Raw genomic sequence first — 27,854 nt, 5'->3', positions numbered from 1 at the left:
TTTCAGTGTTTTCAGTTGAGGAAATTCATACCTATTTTGGGGGAAAAAAGTGGAACTAGACTTTTTTTATCATGCCTTTAAGCATGAAAATAAGAGAAGTGTCTGACTGGGTCCCATGATGTGCGTGTGCTGTACTCAGGTAAAAACATGTGTCAGAAAGAGCGTTACTTTAATGAATTCTCTGGTATTATTCCAGTTTTCTAAGATTGAGGCAATTAAGGGCACAAATGTCCAAAACATTCAAAAAAATAATTTATACACTTGGTGTGCTTTACACCACTCCATCCGACGCTTGGTGTTGGACAGTGATGTGAGGCTTGCATCTAGCTGCTTGGCAATGGAAACCCATGCCATGAAGCTTCCATTGCACAGTTTGTGTGCTTACATTAATGCCAGTGGAAGATCAGATCTCTTCAGCTATGGAATCAGCAGAATGTTGGCAACTTTAAGCACCATGCACCTTAGCAGTTGTTGGCATGGTCTTCAGCTTCATGCTGAGTTGCAGTTGTTCCTAAATGCTTCCACCTTCAACAAATGTCACTTACAGTTGACTGGGGAATATCCAGCAAGGAAAAAATTACACTAACCGTCTTAATGCAAAGGTAGCATCCATCACAGTTCCATGCTTGAAGTCACTGAGCTCTTCAGAACGACACATTTTGTATCACAAATGTTTGCAAATGGAGACTGCATGGCTAGGTGCTTGATCTTATGCACATGTGGCAACCAGTCTGATTGGAATACCTGAATTCAGTAAATAAACAGGTGTGGCCAAATACTTTTGTCAGTATAGTGTATGATAATATTTTTAACCATTGCTGTTTAATTAAATCTTCAAATCAACTTCAGCTGCTAATCTTAACCATATCAAGAACTGTGATTTTAAAAAAATCCCCAATACCCCATTTTTCATGTTTTTCATTTTAAAAATGACTGACATATTTAGGCCAAAAAGTCTGTAAAAAAATATTTAATGTACAATAACTTAAAGAACATTTTTTGAAGTGGATATGTGTGTCTGTAATCACCTTAAAGGAAAGTAAATTTCTACACTAACAGACACCTTAAAATTTTGAATGTAACATATTATGAAAAATTAAAAAGGATTTTAAAAAAGTTTAAAAAAACAAGATAATTTGGACAAAAATGTCCATAATGTGATCAAAAGAATGACAATGATAATGTATATAAAGTGTCTTAAGACTGTATCAGTGCTGTCTGTAGATGATATAATTCTAAGTGTTTTAATAGTATGTATAGATTTAAAAATGAACTCTAAGACGTTTCTAAGATATTTAACAATTCTTAATGTTGATTTTCATGCACGTTGTTCCCTTATTTATGTAATATCAATGTAGCCATAAATAAATGCTATACATTATTTTTATTCTCCCACTGCAACTCCTGTACTCAAAACTCCCCTTTAAGTTTAAAATATGTCCAAAAAAGGACAACTAGTTAACCATGCATTAGCTGCTAACTAAGTCTAAAAGTGGATATTTTGGAAATTCCCCTTGTCTGCTGTAGAAACAGTGTGTCAAGAAGTAAGTGGGAGGGTTGAGGTTTGTAGGCGGGGGGGCGAGGTTAAGTGACTAAGACTTTATGTTGCATATAAACAAGGTCCACAACCCCAAGTGAGGGCAGAGAGGGAAGACAGCAAAAAGAGCCTGCAGTCAAAACACAGGGTGAAGAAAAACACTGAAGGAGAAACACTGCTAATCTTCACAGAAGCCGTTCGAGATTTGTTATCTGAGTCCTTGCTACCTGCGAGGCTATAAACCCATTTTTTTCATTGTAGCAGTCTTTAGTAGCTCTCATCATGAGATGCTGTGCTTTAGCTGTGTGCTTAATTTTGGGGATAAGCACGCAAGTTGGTTGGAGCCTCCCCCTCAAGTCTGTCTTTGTCAACTTCCCAGGAGACATCATCAAAAACGTGACTGATACCGAGCTGGCAGAAGTGAGTAGCAGATGGTTCATTTTGTCTGGATAGGCTGAGAATCCCCAAACAGTGTGCAATCAAGCTGTGCAGGGATGTCATTATTCAAACAGAACTCTCTACTGTCATGTTTATGAAAAGAAGAAATATCTCATACTAAATTCAAGCTTTAGGGGGCATAAAACACTTGAAATTGTTTTCCAGACTTAACTTTACTTCACAAGTGCTCACTTTCCTTTTTCTGTCATCAGCTGCAGGAACCTATTAATATGTTTTTGTGTTCTTCTGCCAGAGGTATCTGAAGAAGTTTGGCTACCTGGACACACTGCAGCGCAGTGGCTTCCAGTCCATGGTGTCCACCTCCAAAGCTTTGAAAAGGATGCAGAGGCAGATGGGTCTGGAGGAGAGTGGAAAACTGGATGCAGCCACCATAGAGGCCATGAAGCAGCCTCGCTGTGGGGTTCCTGATGTAGCCAACTACAAAACCTTTGATGGAGATCTGAAATGGGACCATAATGATGTCACTTATAGGTGAGTAGAGGGAAAGTGACAGAAAAAGTATCTTGTTCAAGTTAATGACTTTATCATGCTTGTACTTTGTAATGGAAGGCACCACAATGAAATGGTACCCAAGAGTGCCTAATGGACATAAATCCCGACTGTGATTTCTGAAAGCTAAGTGTCATGCTGCTCTTCTCCACAGAGTCATTAATTACACCCCTGACATGGACAGCGCTCTGATCGATGACGCTTTCGTCAGAGCCTTCAAAGTGTGGAGTGATGTGACCCCTCTCACCTTCACCCGACTCTACGATGGAACAGCTGACATCATGATTTCATTCGGAAAAGCTGGTGTGTTTCTGCATTGTTGTCACATGCTTGACTTTGAGCTCAAGATAAGTTTAACACAAAACATTAATGGATATTTAATCTTTCACTCAGATCATGGAGACCCTTACCCATTTGATGGTAAAGATGGCCTTCTGGCTCATGCATACCCCCCTGGTGAGGGCATGCAGGGCGACGCCCACTTTGATGATGATGAGTACTGGACTTTGGGAGCAGGACCAGGTAATACAACAAGTCTAACTCCAATGTCAGCATTAATATGAGGATGTCTCCCTCTAGTGGCTGCTCATAATGTGTCAACCTGTTTGTTTTTTTGTCATAGCTGTGAAGACCCACTATGGGAATGCGGATGGAGCCATGTGCCACTTCCCCTTCATTTTTGAGGGCAAATCTTACACTTCCTGTACCACTGATGGCCGCACTGACAACCTGCCATGGTGTGCCACCACAGCAGACTACAGCAGAGACCAGAAATATGGCTTCTGCCCAAGTGAACGTAAGCTTTACTCTTTATTCTGCAAGGAAAATCAAAGGTCAGAGGACCTTGGGTTTGTTTTTGTCATGCTGTCTGCTCACTTGTCTTAATTCTCATCCTGACAGTTCTCTTCACATTTGGAGGAAACGCCGATGGAGCAAAGTGTGTATTCCCCTTCGTCTTCCAGGGAAAGGAATATGACAGCTGTACCACTGAGGGCCGCAGTGATGGCTACCGCTGGTGTGCCACCACAGACAATTTTGACAGGGATGTAAAATATGGATTCTGCCCCAGCCGTGGTGAGTGACTGGAACCGCAATGAAATACTGTGCAGGGCTGCAACAATGGCTTGTTTATTTTACTGTTGTTTTATGTGCTTGTTTTGGACAGACACAGCTGTGATCGGTGGAAACTCTGAGGGAGAGCCCTGCCACTTCCCATTTAAGTTTCTGGGCAAAGAATACAACTCCTGCACAAGTGAGGGCCGGGTAGATGGCAAGCTGTGGTGCAGTACAACTGATGACTACAATGATGACAAGAAATGGGGTTTCTGCCCTGATCAGGGTGAGTAAGCTGAACAAATAACTAAAAGAGTAATTAAAATGCCTTGTATACCCATTCAGTTAATATTATTCCTGACTGTTTGTGTTGCAGGTTATAGTCTGTTCCTTGTGGCAGCTCATGAGTTCGGACACGCCCTTGGCCTGGATCACTCCAATATCAGAGAGGCTCTCATGTTCCCCTCATACAGCTATGTGAAAGACTTCTCTCTGCATGAAGACGACATCGAAGGCATTCAGTACCTCTATGGTACGGCTAAAACCAACTAGTATCAGCCAAAATAACTTCTTCAAAGTGTGATTTCTCAACTGACACAGTTTTTGCTTTGCAGGAAGCAGAACTGGCCCTGATCCCACCCCACCTCAGCCTGACACCCCTACCACCACCCAGTACCCAGACGAGGAAACGACTGAACCCACAGAGGAGCCTGAGCCCACTGAGCCCACCATCACTACCACCACAGCTCCTGTGGACCCAACCCAAGATGCCTGCAAGGCCACCAAATTTGACACCATCACTGTGATAAGTGAAGAGCTACACTTCTTCAAGAATGGGTCAGCAAATCAGTCTAATAATGAAGAAATAAGGGACACAAACAGGAAGTGGAAGTGTTAATGTGTTCATTGTATGTTTATGACCACTAGATATTACTGGAAGATGCCCAACAATGGTGAAGGAGGACCCAAGGGGCCGTTCTCTATTTCTGAGAAATGGCCAGCTCTTCCTGCTGTTATTGACTCTGCCTTTGAGGATCTTGTGACCAGGAAATTGTATTTCTTCTCAGGTAGTGTAACCTCATACCCTGTAAAGCCCACTAATATCAATTAAACTAAAGGTGGAGGCAGTGTAATGATCATCTTTCCCCTATAGGAACCAGATTCTGGGTGTACACGGCAAAGAATGTTCTGGGCCCTCGCAGCATTGAAAAGCTCGGCCTCCCCAGCACCATTCAGAAAGTGGAGGGAGCTCTGCAGAGGGGCAGAGGCAAAGTGCTGCTCTTCAGTGGGGAGAACTTTTGGAGGTGAGTTCAAGCTTTATAGTCTGTTGTTTGAATTTTCAATCTCAAATTCAAGTGTCTGCCCTGTCATTTTCACGCGGAATCAATTATCATTACTTGAGAAGGATTGTTTTTTGATAAACCTCTTTCTTTGAACTATACAGGCTCGATGTGAAGGCTCAGAAAATCGACAGAGGGTACCCAAGATACACAGATGCCGTGTTTGGTGGTGTTCCCAATGATGCTCATGATGTATTTTTGTACAAAGGTAATAAATCACTTTCATCCACAGAGTTCAACGAAAAAAAGTAGAATGACAGTTTTGTTTGCACTGAATTAATGTATTATGAATATTTCTCTTTAGGTCACATCCACTTCTGCAGGGATCGCTTCTACTGGCGTATGAACTCCCGCAGGCAGGTGGATCGCGTCGGCTACGTGAAATACGACCTCCTCAAGTGCACAGATCATTCACTGGCTCTCTACTGAGCAGATGAACACCTAGGGTAGAACTGGGAATAACCTGTAATGTGGTAGCACCTCTTTTATTTCTCTAGTGCAGGTGTCAAGAAGAATGTGATGCAGCAATTGTGTATAGCGCCAGTTAATGTGTGTGCTTTTTGGGATGCAATAATTGGCAAGTCAGCTATTTCTATCTAATACACATTTGTTTTTTTAAAACAGACCAAAAACATCAAAGACCCAGAAAGCAAAGTATATCAAGATCTCTGGCACCACTCTGTCATTGTTACAAATATGTGAACTGACTATGGTAGTCTAAAATCTGACTCCCGTATGAAAAAGGCTATTATAAAAAGCTGCCTGGATAAAATTCCAGGTTTTTTTATTTTATTTTAAAGTCTGACAGGTTCAGACTCTCAGCAGTATTGGATTTAATTTGTTTTCTTTTGGTATTTAAAGCAAAATCTCATATTTTTTGTGTCCTGAAGCTTGTATGTTTTGTATAATTCAATGTGTTATTTCTTAAATGGCTTCAATGCCATTTACTTGCACTGGAAGACAATGCATGTCTCCTCCACTGAAATTATTTATTAGACTTTTATTTTGTACTAAAATCTTTAATTTCAATGCAATAAACATTAAGTGATAATTACCTGTCACTGTCGTTACTCTGACTCTTGCACTTATACAGATAACATGCACATTATTATATTATGTCTTGCTTCTCCCCTTTCTAATTTAAGTTGAAGTTTCATTAAAAGCATGCACACAAGTATATATGTAACAGCCACCGTTTTGTGGGAATATATCTCAACCGCATAGTCTCAAGAAGCAACGGCCCTGCGTAAGTGCATATTACTCCGCATCCATTGCGTAATGCGTCTTCCTCTAAAAACAATAGTCCACTTAACGATTACAAATACCATATTTATCAAATATTATGAGAAGTAATATCACGGTTATTTATCTATTCATTTCAAAAGTTGATATGAGATGATAAAGACCAATGTTTTGTTCGACGACATGTCCTTTTCAACCAAAATAATAAATAAGATCCGGTTGCAGACACAGGAAGCAAGGAGAAACTCATGGCGCCCGACTAGAATGAAGCAACAATTATCGGTTGCTAATTTCTGTTCGATTTAGCGCGTATATACCGGAGGATACCTTTCTACTCGAAAATACAAGGTAAGAAAAAAATGTGGAGATTCCAGAGCTGGGGAGGGAAAATGTTTTCATTTTCTTCAGGGAGAGCATTTGGGCGGTCTGCTGCAACTTAGGCCCTCGAGGTCCTCAGTAGAGCTTTCAGAATGCCTGAGTGGAAAAAGAGGCTGCCTGGTGTAAAATGGCGACGCTGAGCAGGCAGGGTGATGGGCAGCTAGGCCCGTAGACGGCTAACATTAACAGTCACGTTAAGTCGGACGGTGTCCGGTCCCATATGTAGACTTGATTACATCCAAAACATGCCTTGCTTTCTTAATAGCAATTCCATTCGGCTTCTTAAAACAGAAGCATTTAAATACGAGGTTGATAACAGCTTATTATTCGTAGGACACGATATACGGAGCTAACAACGGTGCTAGCTAGCCAGCGATGTGCTAACGTTAGCTATTGTGGTTAAACGTCCACGAATGTTACCGTTTAATGACAAAATATAAATAAATATTAAATAAACTCCTCATCTTGACTGCTGATATCTTTGCAACCTTTGCCATATGTGGGATGATTCACACAAAGAGAAGAGCTATTTAAGTTGCAATTCGCTTAAATAAGACTACCTTCATATGGTTCACGTACCCTTAAGCAACTTCAATTTTAGCACAGACAAACATTAGCTGTTCGTGAAACCCCTGTGACTTCAATTTTACCTTTACTGGCGTAAACCATAGTCTCTACTTGCTGGAAGCGATGGTTGGCCCCTCTCCCTAATGAAATGCCAGCATGAAAACGAAATAACGAGGAGAAATTGCCTTGCACTCTAGCGTTAAACCAAAACGTACACAGAACCACATTTACACTGTCTCTAACACTTGAAAAATAACATCACAATCAAGTTATAATTGAGTGCACAGAGTAAAATAGGACTGCAAGATTTACTTACATGATCGCTTACATAGAAATTTGCATTCTTTAAAGCTTAATTTGTCAGGTGGTAGGTTGTTTTTCTTATTATTAAAACACTTCAACCTCAATAAACCTTTTTTTTGTAGTTTATATCTCATGGGTCATCTTTCCTTCAGTCAACACATTTTTTTTTCATTTGTTTGGACAGCTTTTTACAATGTGTGCATTTTTGTCCATGATTTAGGCAAGTTTAAGACCTCCTTACCATTTTAATTTTGTACTCACTTTGCCATTTATCTTGTGAAACAGTAGCTGGAACAAAAAAATATCTTTTTGTGCAAACACCACAGCTACTGATAGCAATGCACAATGTTATAGGCGTGATATCCATACGGGCAGATATTCGTAAAGTAAATTATCTTTATTGAATATGAACATTTCTGCTGATATTTACAGCAGATATTTTGACTATAAAATCTGCTCATATCAGCTGTAAATATTGGCTGTACAGATAAATAAGTTAGTGGAGTTTTAGGCTAGACTGACAGACCCTGAGTCAGCTTATGTCTTTTTCGCCGTTCATCATCATTTCATAAACTTTAAATTAAGTGTTTTAAGGACCTTAATTTGTTCATTAGTTCATCATTAAACTTTAAATTGTGTGTTTCAAGAACTTAAGTTTTAGGACTGATCTACATTCAAATAATGGTATTGATATTGCAATTGGCTAAAATTAATTTGTAAATAACAGATATGTGCAAAAATCCATTATTCCCTACTGACAAACAGGGCTTTACTTTAGGACGTTACCAAAGTCCAAAACATGAGTTGTTTTGTCCATCTAGAAACTAGGGATCAACTGATTATCGGCCTGGTCAATATTTAGTATTTAGCTGATTATTTGTAACTGTATTTTATTTTACAGACAACTGGCCAAGTTAAGAATAATTTAAAGGTTCCTACTTTGGTTACACAAAATGTGCAAAGTCATCCCCTCTGGATTTATTTTTACTCTCCACAGTCTCAACAAATGTCCTGTCCTACATGAATTCTAGCCAATCAACACTTCAGCCTGGGTGCCACTGACACAGTGAGCATATGGTGTCACTTCCTGTTTTCCTGCTTCTACTGTGTTGCTCTTTGCCGTTTCCCATGCTGACAGAGCTAGGGCTAAATTGTTTATGTTCCTTCATTTTATGATTATGCAATTTTACTTTTGGCAAATTATGTACATTTTTTACATCATTAAATATCGGTTCCAAATGTCAGTTATCGACCTCATAAACTACTAATAATCTATATCTATACTGGCCCTGAAAAAACAGTCAAGCCCTATTAGAAGCATGATGTGCCCTCTTAGAATCTGATTCTGAGTTTCTGTTTGTCTTTATGGATAGTTATGGACTCTGAGGAGAATGAAGTGGAGAGCAGCAGTGACGCGGGTCCCTCAGGGATGGAAGAGCCGTCTGAAAGTGGCATGGGTATGGAGTCATCAGAGGCCATGTCTGCAGACAGCAGTGATGCGGCTGCCTCTCATACACAGGCCCCAGAGTCTGACTGCCACGTGGGACAGAGCTCAGAGGGACTTGTGGTAAGCTTTTTGACTTGGTTTAAAAAAAAAACAAAGTATTTCTTAACTTTTCTTTATATTGCCATCACATTCTTGTCCATATATACTAAGGTGTTCATCCCAGAAACCAGCTCTAGCACAGACATCAGAGTTTCATCAGTCCACCTCCCAGACTCCTCATCAGTGGCCCAGTCGACCAGTGTGTCCAGTGTCTCCACAGTGACTCAGTCAGTGCTGGTGTCTGAGTCAGCACAAGTGCTGGTCCACTCCAGTGCTGTATCTGAGGGAGCCATGATGGTATCTGACTCAACTGCTTCTACCTCGTCGGACCTTGGTTCTGCTATTGATAAGATCATAGAGTCCACAATCGGTCCTGACATCATGAATGGTATTACTACTGACACTACAATTTCCATTATCTCTTACTTTTCCTGCTTTGAGTTTTTTTAATTTTAAAATTACTTTACAGTAAAGAGCCAGACTGCTCATCCTTTATATTCTTCCGTTAGGATGCATAGCTGTGACCAGCGCAGAAGACGGAGGTGCAGAGACAACCCAGTATTTGATACTACAGGGACCAGATGATGGTAAGTGTAGGTAGTTACATTTAACAAACCACCTACTGTAGTGGAAAGTTACTCAGAGAGGTTTATTTATGTAGAGAGAGTAAACCGTTCCATATCAACTTCTTGAAGAAAAGAACTTTATTTTAGTTACATTTTGATTTCATTCATTCAGACATTGTTAGGGAATCATTCAATTAGCTGTGCAAACCACATAAATCTCCATGTATTTGTCTATCAAAGGTGCGCCTATGGTTGCCCAGATGTCATCCTCAGCACTCTCTGATCGTATAGCCATAGAAGCTCTCGCCGAAGGCCCCACATCCACCTGTCTGGACCAGGGAGACCTTCAGGGCAACCTTGAACCTGATCAGCCAGATGATCAGCCTGGACACTCAGGGTACCCAGAGGACAGCAGCAGTCAGCCTGACCAGCCGCAGCACTCTCACCCCTCCCAGTACTTAGACTGCAGTACAGATGGTCCAGACCAGACCGGAGAGTCTTCATCTTCCTATGTGGAGTGTTCAAGTGAGGAACCTGATCAGACTCGCTCTCAATCAGGTTTCCCGGACTACAGCGGGGATAATAGTGACCAGGACCTGCCTGGGTATGTGGAGTGCAGCGGGGCGGACTCAAATCCCATCAGCAGGGGACACTACGTGGTTGAGTGCAGCGCTGGTTATCTGGAGTGTGCAGTTGACGATGGAGAGCAACCGCATCATTCACGCAGCTACATTGACAGCAGCGCAGACCACCGGACACAGACAAGCCGGCAGTATGGGGCTGAGTATGGAGCAGGTTGTGTTGCAGCTGCAGACTCTGAGCAACCAGGTTGTTCTCAGTATGTAGCAAGAGACGTTGACGAAGATGATGAGCAGAGTCAGGATCCAGATCAGCCACAGCACTCTCAGCAACAGCCCCAGCACTCTTGTTACAGGGAGAGCAGCAGTGGCCCTGAGGCTTCTCTGTATAACGACGACAGCTCCTCATCAGACCTCCCTCTGGCAGACACAGCAGGCTCTGCTGGGCTTCCTGAAGCACTGGAGTGCAGTGAGAGCCAGCCTGGGCCCTTCATCAGCAGCAGTGGGACCTACACCTCTAATCCAGAGCCTGAAATGGCCCAACATTGCTCTCCTAGCCAAGAGGAACCCCAGGGCTCTCAGGGGCCTCAGGATGAAGCTGGGATGGTAAGAGAGATGGAAACATCAACTGTGGAGGAAGGTTCAGGAGAAAGAGCACCAAACCTGGCAGAGTTGGAGGAGATGATGGAAGTTGTGATTGTGCAGCAGTTCAAGTGTAAGATGTGTCCTTACAAGAGTGCCTCTAAAGACACGCTTATCAACCATATGAGAGAAAAACACTTCAAACCTGCAGGTAAGATGCAGTGCTGTTGTTCATTATTCAACACTTTTACAGGCATTTGAGGATTTATTTTATTTTAATAACATTTTTTGTACTAAAATGTTTGGTTTGCAGGGGAGATGCCAAAGAAGCGTAAGCGGGGAAGACCTCCTAAAAGTGAAACGCTGGCCCGTCGCAATGCAGAGAAGAAGGAAGCTGAAGAGAAAAGGACAGCAAAGGTGAAGGCTGCTGAGCCGCAACAAGCAGAAGAAGAGGATGATGATATTGTGGATGCTGGTGCTATTGATGATCCTGAAGGTCAGGGAGAAAGAAAGTTGATGTATATTTATACTTTCCTGACTGGGAAGATCTATTAAAGTGTATCAGTCATATTAAGTTATCCCTTTACCTGCACCTTTGCTTACCTACAGAGGATAGCGATTACAATCCAGCAGATGAGGATAGTAATGGAAGACCACCTGTTCTGAAGAAACCTGCTCCTCCGATCTCATCCTCTACTCAAGGGCGCCCTCGACGCAAGGTTGGACGTCCAAGGAAGTACAGCCTCGTAGAAGAAGGCTACAGTGGCAAAGGTGAGACCATAGGGCCCATAATACTAATAATAATAATAATTTAGGCAGCTATTTTACATTTAGTTCTAGTCTTTAGATCAGAATTCTCTTTTGTTTAAAGGCGGCCTCACACCTAATGACTTTTCCTCCGATTTCAAAGTCGCTGACAAAATTCCAAAGTCAGAGTAAAATCATGGGAGCCTTGCTTAAGTCAAAGCTCAGTCCTGTTGTCTCAGTCGTTACGTATAAGGTGGTCTTAAGACCTGATTTTAGCTGTTTTAAGGCAGTCTTTCTTCAGTCTTGGTGTTATGATCATATCAAACATATTTGATATTGTCATAAGTCTGGTTGTATGCAAATTGGGTTTCTCAGTGACACGACTATTATCCACAACAAATGGGAGCCAGTGTTGTGCGTAAGCACATTTATTTACTTCATTCTTCAAAACATGAACATAAGCATAGATCAATCTAGAGCCGTTGATGTCCGCTCAGAACTCAAGAGATTGAAAAACTTTTCTGAATGAAATGAACACTGCAAAAGACTTACAATTATGTTTGTTTTTTAAAATCTATTTGTTTTAATATATCTATTGCAGAAGCAGAGAGCATTTCTAAGAAGCCCAGGGTAAGCACAGATACCTGTGCTCCTGAAGAAGCTACTTCTTCTGGATTGAACAACGGTCCTGCTGTGGGGACTGAAGGAGATTCCGCTGAAGCAGCAATTAGCCAATCAGACTCTGAGAACAAAGACCCCTCATCCAACTCTCAGCCTGAAGAGGAGTTTTTTCCCAGGAAACGTGGCCGACCTTCCAAGCGTTTTCTTCGGAAAAAATATAAGAAGTATATCAATCGAAAGTAGGTGGAACATTCCCAAATTACGTTATGTTACAATTACTATTACATAAGCATGCTAATTGCATTATTCCGCCTTGATCTTTCAGTCGGTACTATAAATCCCTCAAACCTCTTCTGAGACCTCACAACTGTTGGATTTGCGGCTCACGCTTCCTCACTCAGGAAGATCTGCGCTTCCATGTGGACTCTCATGAAGGCAATGACCCAGAGTTGTTCAAGTGCCTCCAGTGCAACTATCGCTGCAAGCGCTGGTCCTCACTCAAGGTCTGACAGGGCACACATTCATGCTATCTAATGCTCACATACGTTAACTCAGTCTTCTAAAAGTCTGTGTGCTGTTTGCAGGAACACATGTTCAATCATGAGGGCACCAAGCCGTTCAAGTGTGAGGAGTGTGATTATACCAGCGTCTACAAGAAAGATGTCATTCGCCACTCAGCAGTCCACAATAAAGACAAGTTAGTTATTATGACAGCAACAACAAACAGTGCTTACTGCTTATACAGGACACTTTTACAAGTTTTAAAATAATTTTATGATGTTCCTTTTTTCATTCCACAGGAAAAGAAAAACTGAGACAGTAAGTAATTTTTAATCTCATATTTTAATAATAGTTCATTTCCTATTTACATTACATGTCATAAATAGTTTAATTCGTAATATGCTTCATTTAAAAGTGTGGATAGAGAATTCATCTAGTCTCATTTTGTCCTGGATGGTGGCTTCTGTAGTTCACTATCTGTCTTTATGGCTTTGGCTTTTTCTTACAGGTACCAAAGGTGTCAGAGTTCCTCTGCCCCGTGTGTCACAGAGTTTACCCCATGCAAAAGAGACTGACCCAGCACATGAAGACTCATAGCTCTGAGAAGCCACACATGTGTGATAAGGTCAGATAATGCTGGACACTGAAGGAAATTTACTTTGTAAAGAATTATGTACAGTCATGGCCGAAAGTATTGGCAACCCTGGAATTTTTCCAGAAAATACACCATTTCCTTTATGTGCATTGGAACAACACAAAAAATCAGAAGAAAAAAGACAAAATTGACATAATTTTACACAAAACTCAAAAAATGGGCCGGACAAAATTATTGGCACCCTCAACTTAATATTTGGTTGCACACCCTTGGAAAAAAATGCCTGAAACCAATCACTTCCTATAACCATCAACAAGCTTCTTACACCTCTCAACTGGATTTTTGGACCACTCTTCTTTTGCAAACTGCTCCAGGTCTCTCAGATTTGAAGGGTGCTTCTTACAACAGCAGTTTTAAGATCTCTTCATAGGTGTTCAATGGTATTTAGATCCGGAATCATCGCTGGCCACTTCAGAACTCTCCAGCGCTTTGTCTCCAACCATTTCTTGGTGCTTTTTTGAAGTATGTTTCAGGTCATTGTCCTGCTGGAACACCCATGACCTCTGATGCAGACCCAACTTTCTGACACTAGGCCCTACATTGTGGCCCAAATTTTTTTGATAGTCTCCAGATTTCATGATTCCTTACACACAGTCAAGGCACCCAGTGCCAGAGGCAACAAAATAACCCCAAAACATCCTTGAACCTCCACCATGTTTGACTGTAGGTACTTGCACTTGCCTGAAAGGTTTTGTAGAGCCTCTCTTGAATGTTCCCCTCTGTCTTTATAGTGTGGCAAATCCTTCAAGAAACGGTACACATTCAAGATGCACCTACTGACCCACATCCAGAGTCTTGGAGACAGCAAGTCAGTACTGAAGATTTTTATGCATATGTCATACTCTGTTAGCTTCTGTTTGTTCATTTCTCCAAGCATGGCTTTAGCAGAATTTGCTGAAACACTCGGTCGTTGAGTATGATTTCATGGATGACATCCCACTGAATAACTTCTGGTTGTTCTTTCTGCCAGGTTCAAGTGTGAATTTTGTGATTACACATGCGACAACAAGAAATTGTTGCTCAACCACCAGCTGTCTCACACAAACGACCGGCCCTTTAAGTGTGACTACTGTAAATACTCCACTTCCAAAGAAGAGTTCCTGGTGTCACATCTGGCCATCAAACACACAGGTTTAATATGCTTATTTAAATTGATCAGATTTCTATATTTACCTGATGAATTTACTACTGCATTACTCACTTAACAGGGGATTATCTTCCTTTAGGAGAGAAGCCTTTCTCTTGTGATATGTGCCACTTCATGACCAAGCACAGGAAGAACTTACGCCTACATGTGCAGTGTCGTCACCCTGAGTCGTTTGAGGAGTGGTCAGTGTCTCACCCTGAAGAGCCAGTCAGAAGGCGACGCAGACCGTTTTTCACCCTGCAGCAGATAGAGGAGCTCAAACAGCAACAACATAACGACGTGCAGGGTTTACAGAACACTATTGTGAGTCTTTGGTAGAATTTATACTCTCAGTTTTGATTTAATCCTTGAGAGATTATACTCTTATTTTTGTGGTTTTAACCCTTCTTTTAAAGGTTGCAGTTGATTCTGCAACGCTACAAGCCATGCAAGGTATGGAAAATGCATCAGTGGCCCAGGATGCATTGGGAAACACCACCATCATCTATGAACAAGGTCAGACTTCTTTATCAGTAAGGAGACATTAGATATTTGGTGATGAACATTAATTAAAGGAAAGATGCTGACTTAGTTTTTTGTGGTCTCCAGCTGAATCCAGTGAGCTGTCCGCTCAGAATGCTCTTGATCTGCTGCTGAATATGAGCAATGCCCGGGAACTGGTTGGAAACAGCTTACAAGTATGTGCAATGCCTTGTCCAAAAAGAACAAAAATCTTGCAGAGGCTTGCAATGTTAAATATGCTTGCATTTTAAATGCAAGGAAAGTGATGGAAAACCTAACCTGTTCTCAGGTGGCAGTGCTGAAATCTGAAGGAAAAGCTCTAGAGAAAGGCACATGGAGCACAGTCACTACAGCACCAGGCCAGGCCCAAAAGGTTGTGACCTTCCATGTGTCTGAGAACGGAGAGACAGTGCTGCAGGAGGCCTACGAGGCAGCCACTTCTGAAACAGGAGAGCTCACCCAGATTGCCATAGAAGCCTATGAGGGTGGAGGAGAGTTCAGTGTGGTAGAGCAGGCTCCTGAAGAGAACCAGAGTCCTGAATACAGGTAACATAACACAGAATCTGAATTCTCTGTAATAAGGAGAAGCACATTTTTATTAGAATTTTTGAATGAATGTTATATTTTTTTCTTGACCTGTTTCTAAAGTCTGTCATGTCTCCACAGTAATGGTGAGAGCAGTCCATCTCAGGCTGCAGAAGTATCTGGATCAGAGAGCCTGAAAGGTGACAAGTTCTACCTTTCTTCAGGCTTGCCTGATGGTGTTCTGCAGCAGGTGGAGGTAAATGAGAGATCGGTTATTCTTCTACATAAGCTCTATCAGCACAGAGTATTAGTTTAATTCTTACAGTTCTTTTTGTTTTCTGTCAGCTGAGCAGTGAAGCTCCAGCCTCGCCCTCTGCTGGGAACTCTCCTGGTTTAAGCACCAAAAGGTTTTCCTGCAGAATATGCATGGAGTCTTTTCACGGACGCTCTGACATGGAGAACCACAAGAGGGCGCACTTGGATCCCAACACATTCAAGTGTCCTGATTGTAACTTCACCTCATCGTCCTGGCCTGAGGTTAAGGTGGGTTTCTAATTTGTGCAGCAATTTGTAGAATCTTTTGTTAAAAGTTTCTAATGAAAACTGACAGAAAATCTTCACAATCTAAAGTCACAAGCTGCCAATGATAGATCTAGGATTTTTTTAAAATCCACCCATGTTTATTCTAATGTTTTTTTTATGCATTCTGTTATTTCCAGGTAATTTTTCCTTACTCTGCTGTTTGAGCTAAACTATTTCCAAATGTATTTTGTAGCCTGTCTTGATATCCTCTTTTTTTCGTAGACTCACATGGAGCTACATTCATACCTTCGCCCTCACAAGTGTCCAAGCTGCAGCTTTGCTTCCAAGAACAAAAAAGACCTGCGCAGACACATGATGACCCACACCAATGAGAAACCATTTGCCTGCAAACTTTGTGGACAAAGGTAAGAGGAACTTGTTTCAGTTATTTTAGGACTTGAATGCAACAAATCTTTTGTCATAACACTGCATATGTATTTATTTATTTAGTAATTCATTTATTTATGTACATATTATCCTGCAAATTCTCAGATTTAACCGTAATGGCCATCTGAAGTTTCACATGGAGCGTCTCCACAATCAGGATCATCCCACTCGCAAGAACCGAACCCCTACAGCTCAGCAGACCATCATAGTCAACAGTGATGAAGAGGCGCTGGCCACGCTACAGTGTAAGGGATACAAAACCTTTACCTGGGGTTATACTATTAAATTTTAATGATCAGCACAATAAATGTTTTTAATATTATATATTTTTTAAAAACTTGATTTGTGTGTCTAACAGCCCTGCAGGGGCAGGCAGTGATCACTCCAGAGCGGTTGCAGGCACTGGGTCAGGAGCACATCATTGTAGCTCAAGAACAGGCACTATCAGACCAGGTACCATGGCTTGCATAATACATACATGTTACTTTGAAATGTTGTCTCATAATCGCAGTCCCTCTTAGTCTTTGCTTTTTTTCTGACTGAATACTTGAACATTTCTATCAATCAGGAGGATGGCACATACATCCAGCAGATAACCACCATAGATGGACAAACAGTTCAGCACCTGATGACAGGAGACAACCAGGTGACTGAGGTACTTCTATAGATTCATGTATAATAAACGTGTAATAAACGTGTCCAAAATCAAGTGTCAGAAATAACATTCTTATAGCATGTATTGTATTCTCCAGCTTTTGTCTCATCTCCTTTGTCACACATACGTTGTACCAGGTTCAGTACATCATCTCACAGGATGGAGTGCCACATTTGATCCCTCAGGAGTATGTGGTTGTAGCTGATGGAAACCACATTCAGGTCTGTTTTCTGCCTTACAATAAAGACATCATGATGAGTAGATGATGCATTTTAAGGTGCTTGGTTTGACCTGCTCTTTTACTTTTTAGATGCCTGATGGACATATCATTCAGTATGAAGGTGATGGGGCCTTTCTGCAGGAGCAACAGGTGAGGCAGATGTTTGTCATACAGTCTAAGTTAGAGATTGTGCTGGATTTGCCGGGAAAGAAAACCTGATATGCTTTACGTAAGGGTTAGTGCCCGACGAAGTGTCCAGTTATCAAGGATTAATGGATGACGTGGAGGCTGAGCAGCATTGGACAGTGGCCTCTGCAAAATCCATTAATCCCTGATAATTGGACATCTCAAAGGGCATGAACCTGCATATACTTATATTGGCTTACACCACGGAGATAAGACCATCTTACATTACTGGTCTCAAACCTGAAGTCTATCATTATATTTATGTCAGTTAAATGACAGCTGATGATGGTCCGCAGGCACCTTAGGCTAGTGATACTGTACTCCCTGCTCAGAAAATATGACTGTCCCAGGTTGCTATGGTTACTACTTTCATCTAAGTGCTGCTGCGCATGAATTTGGAACAGTGTAAAGGTTTTTTTCTTTTTTTTTACCGGAACTAAAAACTAAACTAAAGAAGTTTGATAGATGCCCAAATATCAGATGTTAATGTACACCAATGGGACTTCCAGAACCCATCAGAATTGAGTATTCACCAAGACAATGGTATAAACAGAGAGGTTTGTGTTCTGACAGAAACTCATTGCTTTATGTGTTTTATGTGTCCAGATTGCTGTAAGTCATGATGGTCAGATCCAGTATCTACCAGTGAGCTCGGAACAACAAGTCGTGAATGCTGAGGATCTGGAAGCTGCTGCTCACTCTGCTGTTGCAGGTTGGCTTTCTTTGGGGAAAGAACATGTCAACTTTTTTAAGTCCTCCTATATACTGTCTGACATTTACTAAATTCAGAACAACATATGCTGATGAATGTGCATACAGCATTTGACAAAATGTGTGTCTAGGGTCACAGAACATTTATGAAGTATTCAGACTCCCCTCACTTTTTTTCAGTTTTGTTATCTCTCAGCTAGATGCTACATTTGAAAAAATATATATATTTAATTCTCTTTAAATACATTCAGTACCCCATCACCAACAAAATGAAAACAGAATTTTAGAGATTTTTGCAAACTTGCCAACTGGTTATATCACATTGACATAAGTATTCAGACCCTTTACAAAACCATTGTAAATTTAGCTCAGGTTGCTCCCATTTCTCTGGATCATTGCTGAGATGTTTCGATGGACTGATTGAAGACCACCTTTGGTAAATTAAACTGATTGGACATGATTTGGAAAGGCACACTCCTGTATATAGAAGGCCTCTCACTGCTGACAATGCATATCAAAGCAAAAACCAAGCCATGAAGTCAAAGAAACTGCCTGCAGTGCTCAGAGACAGGATTGTTGCAAGGGGCAGATCTAGGGAAGGCTACAAAGAAAAGCCTCATAGCTTGGTTTTTGCACTGATATACATTGTCAGCAGTGAGAGGCCTTCTATGGAGAGGTGTGCCTTTTTAAATCATGACCAATCAATTTAATTCACCACAGGTAAATGTGTAGAAGGTGTTGAAACATCTCAACAAAGATTGAAAAAAATGGGAGGAACCTGATCTAAATGTATTGTGTTTTGACAAAGGGTCTGAATACTTAGGTTAATGTGATATTTCTTTTTTCTTATTTTTAATAAATTTGCTAAAAGTTCTTAAATTCTGTTTTCACTTTGTTATGATGGGGTAGCTAGTGTAGATTAATGAGAATAAAAATCCTTTATGATGTGTTTGTTTTTTTACTGTAGTATCAGGCTGCAACATAACAAAACTGAAAAAGTGAAGGGGGTCTGGGGGCACAGAAAGCCTAGTGGTTTAAGGCATGCCATGCACAGGCTCAAGTCCAGCCTGTGGCTACTTTCCTGTATGTCTCATCCCTGTTTCCAACTCCATCCATGACTCTCCTCTATATTTACATAAGCAAAAAGCCCTGAGAATATCTTTGAAGAAGGAAGGGGGTCTGAATACTTCTGAATGCACTGTATGTATGATCTCTTAGCTGATAAATTCTTCTCATATTACTTATTTAATCTCTGAAAAAAAAAGTTTCTGACAGTGTTTTTGAGGGTAAATATTGAAATAATTCGCTATTTTTATTGTATGTTAATGCTGTGTGGAGCAGAGGCCATTTGAATTTTTTTTGTAATAATAACCTATAAAGATGCTGCCAAAAAGCATCCATGTGCTGTTACTATATAGTTTTGCACATTCATGGAAAAGAAAGTTTGCTGGCCTGAACTCAAAGCAAATATTACTTCACCCACCAACCAAAGGTTGTACTTCTTTTAGCTTTGGCTGCTTCAAAAAGGTAAAAAAAAATAGCTAAAACAAACCAAACCTGCTGCGTAATCCATTTGATTAACGGTTTAAAATCCAATCCTTTTTGAATGACTTTTAAGGTCAGTAATACCATAAACATCATGCCAAAAAATCAAAGTAAGTGGCTGATCTTTGTTCTTGCAGCTGTAGCAGACGCAGCCATGGCACAGACTCAGACAGTCTACACTGAAGCAACACCTGAACAGCTGGAGCAGCTGCAGCAGCAAGGCATCCACTACGATGTCATCACCTTCACAGAGGAGTAGACAACTTCTTCAAAGCTACCTGGATACAAACCTGTGCCGAGCAGGACCGTCACACACCGCTATGAGCTACACTGACCTCATCTTATTTATAAATTCAGCTGAACTGGAACATTTTCTTCTCCACAACTGAACCTGCATTGGGCAGACGCACACAAATCAAAACATTTTTGTAAATAAAAATGATCATTCTCTAACTTTTCTCTCAAAGGCTGTGCACTCAGTAGTCAAAATAAGACGGGTTTGTCTCCTCTGTCATCAATAATGCTTCATGTTTATGTGCCTCAACTGCTTCCTTTTGCAAGACAATGAAATCAAAGAAAAATTTAAAGACTTATATCATGTTATAGAAGCTACACAGAGCGTCCAAATAGGAATGTTTTAGTTTGAATGGGATGAAGTGAAAGCGCAATGTTTATTCCATATGTTTATTTTATGAATGCCACAACATTGTTTTGGCTTTATTGATAAATATGTACATATCTTTTGATTTTGTCTTCTGGTCCATGATGGATATGTGCTGATTTGGTGACTAGAAAATGTTTAATAAGCTTAAAGCTGATACCAAATAAATCACTTTGTGTATCCTTCTACATTTTTCTTACTTCATATAAAGTAGAAATATATTGAATTAAATTCAGCTGACAGGCATGAGGAAAAAGAAGACTAAAAAGTCTGTTTGCATGAGTGAATGCAGATCTGTGGTAAGGCTGAAAGGTTTGGTGTGATATAACTATTATTAAGGGTGATTCTAGCATGTTGACTGTTTTGCAAATTAAATACAGACCATCTTTCTGCCAGAGTTCCCCTCATTAATATAAGCAGATTTTGTCATGTTATATCATACATTATGTCCCTGCTCCTTTGTCTATGTATATTTGTAGTATGAAAAGGAGAAGTTTAACGCAAAATATATGAACCCGTGTGCCTCTGCAATGCACAAGGAGCCCACAGCCACATGAGGGACACATCTGTCTGCCCTCTATGTGATGAAATGACAACTTCCTCTTTCTTCAGGAAGGAGGGGCTTCAAATCCTCTAAAAACACTGGAAACACATAAAAAACCCAATTAACCTGGTGAGCAGTGGTCAAGATGAACTTCCTATTTCTGTTGCTCATTTTAACAGGTGTGTTTGATTTAAAAAAAAAAAAAAAAAACTATTTGGGCTCTTTTCTGTTCACTACATTAACATGGATGCTTGTTTCTAGGACTCCCTCACCTGAAAGGGCAGCAGAGGATCAAGGAGTTTGAACACATACTGCTCAGATTGGCCTTCCCGTCATTTTACAACACTTACAACAAGTCCTGCTGTAAGCTCTATCCTGGAGGATGTTACAAGCTGCTGGACAGTACAGGATATACCTGCGATGTACTGAGAGGAAGAGTAACGAAGACAGAAAACAACGGCTGGATAGAGTTTAAGATCTCCAATGTGCGGGTTGTGGATGGAGGATTTTATAGATGTATTGTGCTGGGAACTGAAAACCACATCTACAGAGATTACTATATTGAGATATCTGGTAAGAAGTCTTTCATCCTTAATGCGCTGCAATAAATTGTTTATGTAATAGCCTTTAATGTGCATTATGGCAACATTGTGGCTACTTGCAAATTAATTTTTCTGTCATTTATTCTCCACTGAGAAGGGAACAACTGTAAACAATGACAGTATGTATATGCTCTCAAGCTTATTTGGTATTCTTGCACTTTGCAGAGGTTTCAAGCCACCACAGCCAGTCTCATTCTCCACCAACCCAATTAACAACAGTAATGAGAGCTTCAACCAGCTCCACAACAATCCCAGAATCCACTGGGCCTGCTCTGGCACAGGACCACAGTGACAGCCCCAGGTTTTTTCTTTCACACTACTCATTTCCTGTTGCTTATTTGTCAAACATCTGTCTAAATGCAATATATTTTTCTTTCCAGACTTCCCTGGAGTTTCAGCCTGCCTCTGGCCGTCATTGTGTCCATCACAGTGATGATTCTGATCACTTCAGTTATTGGTGTAGTCGTCTGCAGGGTGAAGGCGAAACGTAAACAGACAGGTCAGCAGATTTTTTGAATGCATTCTCATATAAATCTACATGTCCATCAGTGATCCATGTTGCTTTGTGCATTTCTTACCCAGAGTGATATTGTTTTCTTCTGTAGACATATATGGACATGCTAAGCATGAGTCACTGAAGCCAGAGGCCTCTGTAAGTGCTAAACGGGGAACAAATGGCCTCCGTGATTCATCATCACTTGTTTTAAAGTGTTTATTCTTGAAAACTTCCTTAACAACACGTCTCTTGTTTGTCTCCTTCAGGATACGAGTGGCATCGTCTACACCACAGTTGACTTCAGAGCTCATCAGAAACCTGCAGAAATGTACGCAAACCTGATGACGCAAAACACACAGAAAAGAGCACCTGACTCCACCCTGAGGGCAGAGCATGATGGGATGGTGGAGTACTCCATGTTAGCAGTCCACAAGTGTGTTTAGACCCTTATTTTGAAGGGATTCATTTGACAGGTTTCACTTTTAGGTCTTGTAGGAAATGTCATTGATTTTGACAATATAAGTTACAACTGATAACGTCTTGGACAAAAGATGCCTTTTGTCGCATTAGGGGAAGAGGATTCAGCCTTTTTTGAAGGTTTTAGATATGATGTCTTGAGTCTGGATTGGAAGCCCTGAGGGGCCTAATGTGTCCCTCAGGTCACCAGTTGATGATCACTGGTTTAAACTGGGAAACAAAAGCCCAAAGAGGCCGTAACTGACGTGTTCTCATGAGTCAACTTCTCTAGAGCTTGGGAAATTAACTTGTTATCACAAGAAATCTTTTTTTTTTTTTTTTAGCTCAAGCTGATAAATAAGTCAAACTCTTAGAAATTACACCTTATGATGGACAAACAGAGTAAAATAAAAAGAAGAGATGTTTGTCCTTTTTTTTTTTTTTACTTTTTGGAAATGTATTGTCGAAAACAGAAAATGACCAAAAAAATAATAATATTAATAATAATGTAGTCAAAAAAAGTCAACACTTAAAGCGTGCTATCTTCTTGATGTCTACTAAATAATTGTGTTAAATTCCACATGGATTTTCTGTGACTTTGTTTAACTTTGTTCCTGTTCATGTTTTAAAACTGCAGATGTTATCAGATGATGTCATCAGGTTATCTTTTGTTACAACCATGTTGGTCCTTATCAGTTTTGTCTCTATTACAACCTGAGAGGTAGCCTCTCTCTCTGCTATTCTCTGCTTTTCAAAGGAAACCTGGCTCTCTGCTATTCTGGGCTGCTCAATAATCTATTTTTAGTCTGTTCTTCTTTTCAGTCACAAAAAGCTGGTGGCTTTGAATTGTCTCTAAAAGGTCAAGTTTCTCTGAAGAGCAGATGGACAGATCAGACTGTTGATTATTTCTCCGACATTTCAGGTCCAAACTAAGGTGACTGAAGAGTTTGTAAAGTTGAGCTTTGATAACCATATTTTATATTGAACCACAATAATAACCACTCTTATCAAAGCAACATATTAACAAATTCTTTTTATTTATACTGTGGTACAGTGTAGCCTTCTTCAAAATGTAAACCGATTTCTTAAAGCAGAATTACTTTTTTATTTTGTAATGTTAAAAATGTGGATGGCACCATGAATAAAACATTCGCAAAGTAATGTCAGACTTCAGAGTGAAGCCATGCTGTGCACATTTGTCAGGATAGCAGAGAATAAAGAGGAAGGAATTAAAACAACTCTAAGGGAAAAAATGATTAAATAATTGCAAAATAAAGGCAAAAAATGGCAAAGTGGGTAAAAAGTGATAAGAACAGGCAGAAATAAGTGTTGAAAAGAGGTTATAGAGTAACTAAAATTGGTTAGGTTAAAAGAGACAAATATGGAACACTAGAGGCAAATATTGGTTACAAAAGGCAAAAAATAGGGGGAAAAATTGTGAGAATCGGCTAAAAAGTGGCAAAAATTGGTTGACAGTGGCGACAATTGCTTTAAAGTGGAAAAATGGGCAAAAATCTGGTTAAAAGATGTAAAACTGGGTTTAACTGGCAAACAAATTCAACAAAATTCAAACAGTGATGAAAAGGGGTTAAAAAGTGTCATAAATGAATAATTTGAACTTCAGAACCCAGCTATATGACATTATAAAAGCTAGACACTCTTTTCACCTCCAAAATGAATTACTGTTAGCCAGGACGCTAACACTAATGCTACTGATCCAACACTCTTGCATTGATATCAGTCAGTCACTAAAGGGGAGGGTCTATTCTCTGGGTTTTTCAGGGGCCCAGTCAATTCTGTGCACAGGCCTGAGAGACTATCAAAACCGGAGAAGAAAACCTGATTAAGACCTCTCCTAAAGTTCAAGGTTGGTTGGAAACACCCAGGCCAAAGATGATGCTGCAACCCTAAGCATTCCATTTGACAAATAAGAAAATACAAATACAATGCTTAACAAATTTATTAGACCACCCTAACCCTAAACAAAGTAAGGTTTATGCCAGAGCTGCCCTAAATTAACAGCATTGGTAATTACCAAAATCATTTTTTATGTTTCTACAATGGTTAATACACCAATATGTAGAAGCTCTTTAACTCAAACGATATTTTTAATGCTAAAATATAATTATTATTATTATCCATTAATTTTCAAATTTACTTATTTACAAAAAAACCCAGAAAAAATAGTAAAGCACATTATTATTTCTTGATTAATAGGTCAAATTATAGTTATTTACTTGCATTCCTGAACAGAAAAATGAGTTTTAGTGGTTGAATGTTTTGTTTGATTAATTTCTGACTTCTCAGAGAAGCCCAGTGAGCCGGCTCAAATTTGGGTATAAAAAGGTGAATTTAGTTTGAAATTCCTCATTCCTGTCCAAAATGGTAAAACATTTTTAGTTTCAGTTTTTAGTTTTAAACAAGTTTTTGAAAGATTTCTGAAATATGTATGTTTTCTCATTTTTATGACAGGAGGTCTAATAAATTTGTAAGGCACTGTATATTTCCAAAACAGTCACTGAGGGGTTGAAAACCTTTCTGCTGCAGTTGGAGCTACCAGCCTTAGATCTCTTCTCAGCCTAAGGACAAACCACTAATTTCTTAATGAGAAACTGTGTCCCAAACTTCTAAAAAATTTGAACCAGTCAAAGTAAATTAGTGAGAAATCTGGCAATTTGATCCTGAGATGGAGCAAAACATCATTTAACAAAGACACGAGACAAAACAAACAAGTTTAAGAGGCACATTGCTACAGAACTACGGGAAGGATTTTATTTTACATCGTATCCATCAATAACACCTAATTTATTGAAATGAATCAAGACCTTGAAAAAAAAGAACAACCAAAACTTAAATAATTGGATGTATCATGTATGCCCACATACATTACACATTTTTCCACATTTTTTTTTTTCCTGGCAGACTTTGGTGACCCACCTAGAACAGCTCTGCCTCCACACTTGGGTCCTGACCCACCAGCCATGAACCATTATCCCTAGAGATGCAGCCGAATACATTGCAGCCACAGATCTCATATTTATTGGTATTGTACAGGTTTCTAGCTAAAGAAAGTAACCAAACTCTCCTTAATTATTTTCATAGAGGAGTCCTGACGTCAGAGCATCAACTGTATGTTTACACTGGGATCAGGAAACGTGGAAAAATTAACTCCACACAGTATGGTGTGACAGTCTGACTCAGCTCTCTGTACTGCTTGATTGAGGCTGCAGCTCAGGCATTAATGTTGTTGATGTCACCACTGATGGAAACACGGTCAAGATGAACAGCTGAAAGCAGATTTTACAACGCTATGATAAATTTGTGTTTTGGCAGTCACTGTACCACCTCTCTGGCCTGCTCTCTGTTGCTAAGAGAGCATAATAAAGTCAAATATTAATATAACTTCACAGGAAATGACATGCATGCAGTCAGCCCACTTATTCCACCATGCAGTTCCTGCTTGATCATGATTCAGCAGCAGCTAAGATGTTGTTATAGGTGATGGTATGACTGGCCGATCCCATGCTGCTGTGAAGGGAGCCTCTGTTTGGGTTTTTCCAAAAACCTGGTTGGCCACAGAGATGCTCCTCACCTGCTGGCACATATGACAGAAGACAGTCTCAGTTCAACAGAAGGCAGACAGCTTATGCTTATATGCCTGGCTGATGTGTAAATAGACCCTATAGTCTGTTTTCTCAGGAGGTTTTGTTTACCTACACTCTGCCACCATCCAGATACCCTGTCATGCTGCAGATGCCAAATTACAAGGACAAATGACTCTTGAATCTCTTATAGATTAATAGTTTCTCTGTGTAATCAAGGACAACTGTATCTGTAGAATAATCTCTAGTCATCATACATGAATACATTCTTCACAAGTGTATTGATGTTACTGTAACAGTGGAAGAGAAAGATTTAGTATCAAAGCTGAGTGTAAGATTTTGCTGAATAGCTCTTATTTGGACAGTAACACTTGGCTATGATCACTGATTGATTTCTGATGATGTATGGAGAACTTTTATGTTGCAGCTGATTATTACTTTAGTAAACACAAGGTTATAGACCACAGTCTGTTCAATCTCTGCATTGTGTTTTAAAAGCTAATTGATAATTTTTTGCTAAATTAGACATGAATTTGACGAATCAGCAGCTTTGATGGAAAAAATATGCATGTAATACACATTGGTTTTAAAAACGAAGACAACTTTCAAGTTCAAGACCCTGTCGCTCAGACCAAGATGTCTGTTAAAAAACCTCTTTTGCCAAAAAAAGGGGTTTGGGGGGTAATCACTTTTTCACATAGGGCCAGTTATGTCTGAATGGCTTTTTTTCTTTAATAATTGAAACTGCATTTTGTATTTATTCAGAGGATAAATATGTTTTCACAGCTCTGTATGTCCTATTTGAGCTAAGTGTGACTTTAAAGGTGTGGTAGCTTGCATCAAGTTGGCCTTTAGCTGAGACTTTATCCATGGATTGAGAGATTGTCTTCAACAATTCAGCCTTTTCAGAATGTCAAAAAAAAGAGGGCAAGGTTTTTTTTTTCCAGTCAGCTCAGACCTATGGAAGAGAGGAAGCTACTGGGGACTGAAAGGATGAGTCTAGCCATTATGTATAGAGCATGAGGCCCTCCTATTAACATAATACTGAGGATCAGAGATAATATAGATTTAATGTGGGGATAGAGAAAGTCTCCATGCAGCTGATAAAACTGTAAATTGGGAGACCAGGCCTGTAGCCTGCCAAAGGTCCAGAATTTAGTTTTTAGAAAGTACATAAAAAAAATGCCACACTTTTGAAACAAAAAAGCCAACATTTCTACACTAATCCAAGATTTCTGACCATTACCACCCACCACAACTGCAACAACTCCTCCCACCTTTGTTCCATAGAAAGTCCATGTCTTATCCATCCTCGTCAGAGTTACTTTCCTGTCCAGATGACACTACTGGTGCCAGAAGGGACAGAAAGGAAAATGGAAACGGGACAGTGGAGGGGAAAACAATCGTCACATCATGCTGCTTCATGATTTTTGACTCATGGACTATTTGGACACTGTGACAGTGGGTCCTAACAGTAAAATAGGCTGATTGTACACATTATATGCCTTTAGGACACACTGTAAGAGCTCCATTCATGCATGTAGCCTCCTGTAAACATGCCACACTTGCTCTGATTTGAGGAGGTGGAGACCTGAGTTAGGGTCGTCTGGCTCTGCTCATAAAGTCAGAAAGGAACAAGCAGAAAACCAGGATTCAGTTTATAATGTTTATTGTCACAGATAACAGTGAGGTTACTCATCTATCTGCCATTATGGCTGATAGGTCTGAGCAAATTGGCAAAGCAAATCTCAAAAACACCTGCATTTGGCAGTTTGGGAGTGCTTGTTTGCTTTTGTGCATCTTAAGTGTCATTTCAGTTTCAAGAGCTCAGCCAGAATTCATCTGCACTTTGTGTTTTCAAACATTTACC

The 27,854-nt window shown here is 40.1% G+C and overlaps 2 protein-coding genes across 5 annotated transcripts; both read left to right on the top strand.

Annotated features, from left to right (window-relative positions):
* Positions 1-1,636: 1,636 nt before the first annotated feature.
* Positions 1,637-5,929, top strand: mmp9 (matrix metallopeptidase 9). Its single transcript, XM_041800336.1, has 13 exons — positions 1,637-1,957; positions 2,229-2,467; positions 2,640-2,788; positions 2,879-3,007; positions 3,108-3,281; positions 3,386-3,559; positions 3,651-3,824; positions 3,915-4,070; positions 4,153-4,375; positions 4,466-4,605; positions 4,692-4,842; positions 4,983-5,086; positions 5,183-5,929. Exons 1-13 carry the CDS (start codon positions 1,820-1,822, stop codon positions 5,305-5,307), a joined length of 2,076 nt encoding a protein of 691 aa, XP_041656270.1. The 5' UTR covers positions 1,637-1,819; the 3' UTR covers positions 5,308-5,929.
* Positions 5,930-6,359: 430 nt separating this feature from the next.
* Positions 6,360-20,577, top strand: LOC121517944 (zinc finger protein 335-like). 4 transcript variants are annotated; one of them, XM_041800068.1, is made up of 29 exons: positions 6,370-6,468; positions 8,366-8,434; positions 8,742-8,935; positions 9,026-9,302; positions 9,424-9,501; positions 9,721-10,851; positions 10,954-11,136; positions 11,250-11,411; positions 11,989-12,247; positions 12,334-12,511; positions 12,593-12,705; positions 12,809-12,827; positions 13,018-13,134; positions 13,896-13,972; positions 14,135-14,295; positions 14,391-14,614; positions 14,707-14,806; positions 14,900-14,988; positions 15,102-15,358; positions 15,479-15,593; positions 15,683-15,880; positions 16,142-16,284; positions 16,412-16,551; positions 16,665-16,759; positions 16,875-16,952; positions 17,099-17,182; positions 17,272-17,331; positions 17,974-18,079; positions 19,761-20,577. In XM_041800068.1, the coding sequence occupies exons 3-29, from the start codon at positions 8,744-8,746 to the stop codon at positions 19,880-19,882; spliced, it is 4,758 nt and encodes a 1,585-aa protein (XP_041656002.1). In that variant the 5' UTR covers positions 6,370-6,468; positions 8,366-8,434; positions 8,742-8,743; the 3' UTR covers positions 19,883-20,577. The 4 variants fall into 4 exon arrangements, with proteins under 4 accessions (XP_041656000.1, XP_041656002.1, XP_041655999.1 ...); XM_041800065.1 differs by having other exon boundaries at positions 16,875-16,961; XM_041800066.1 differs by lacking the exon at positions 8,366-8,434 and having other exon boundaries at positions 6,360-6,468; positions 16,875-16,961.
* Positions 20,578-27,854: the final 7,277 nt, after the last annotated feature.

The sequence above is a fragment of the Cheilinus undulatus genome, linkage group 11 (genome assembly GCF_018320785.1).
Source record: "Cheilinus undulatus linkage group 11, ASM1832078v1, whole genome shotgun sequence".
NCBI classification, from domain to species: Eukaryota; Metazoa; Chordata; class Actinopteri; order Labriformes; family Labridae; genus Cheilinus; species Cheilinus undulatus.
The sequence above is the reverse complement of the archived record's forward strand: the minus strand, read 5'-3'. Positions and strand labels throughout refer to the sequence as shown.

Excerpts from the sequence above, each read along its gene's own strand:
- mmp9 (XM_041800336.1), top strand. The coding sequence starts at position 1,820 with ATGAGATGCTGTGCTTTAGCTGTGTGCTTAATTTTGGGGATAAGCACG. Across the intron at positions 3,282-3,385 it reads TGGCTTCTGCCCAAGTGAAC|TTCTCTTCACATTTGGAGGA; the intron begins GTAAGCTTTACT and ends TCATCCTGACAG. Across the intron at positions 3,825-3,914 it reads GGGTTTCTGCCCTGATCAGG|GTTATAGTCTGTTCCTTGTG; the intron begins GTGAGTAAGCTG and ends TTTGTGTTGCAG.
- LOC121517944 (XM_041800066.1), top strand. The coding sequence starts at position 8,744 with ATGGACTCTGAGGAGAATGAAGTGGAGAGCAGCAGTGACGCGGGTCCC. Across the intron at positions 11,412-11,988 it reads AGAAGGCTACAGTGGCAAAG|AAGCAGAGAGCATTTCTAAG; the intron begins GTGAGACCATAG and ends TATCTATTGCAG. Across the intron at positions 16,285-16,411 it reads TGCAAACTTTGTGGACAAAG|ATTTAACCGTAATGGCCATC; the intron begins GTAAGAGGAACT and ends GCAAATTCTCAG.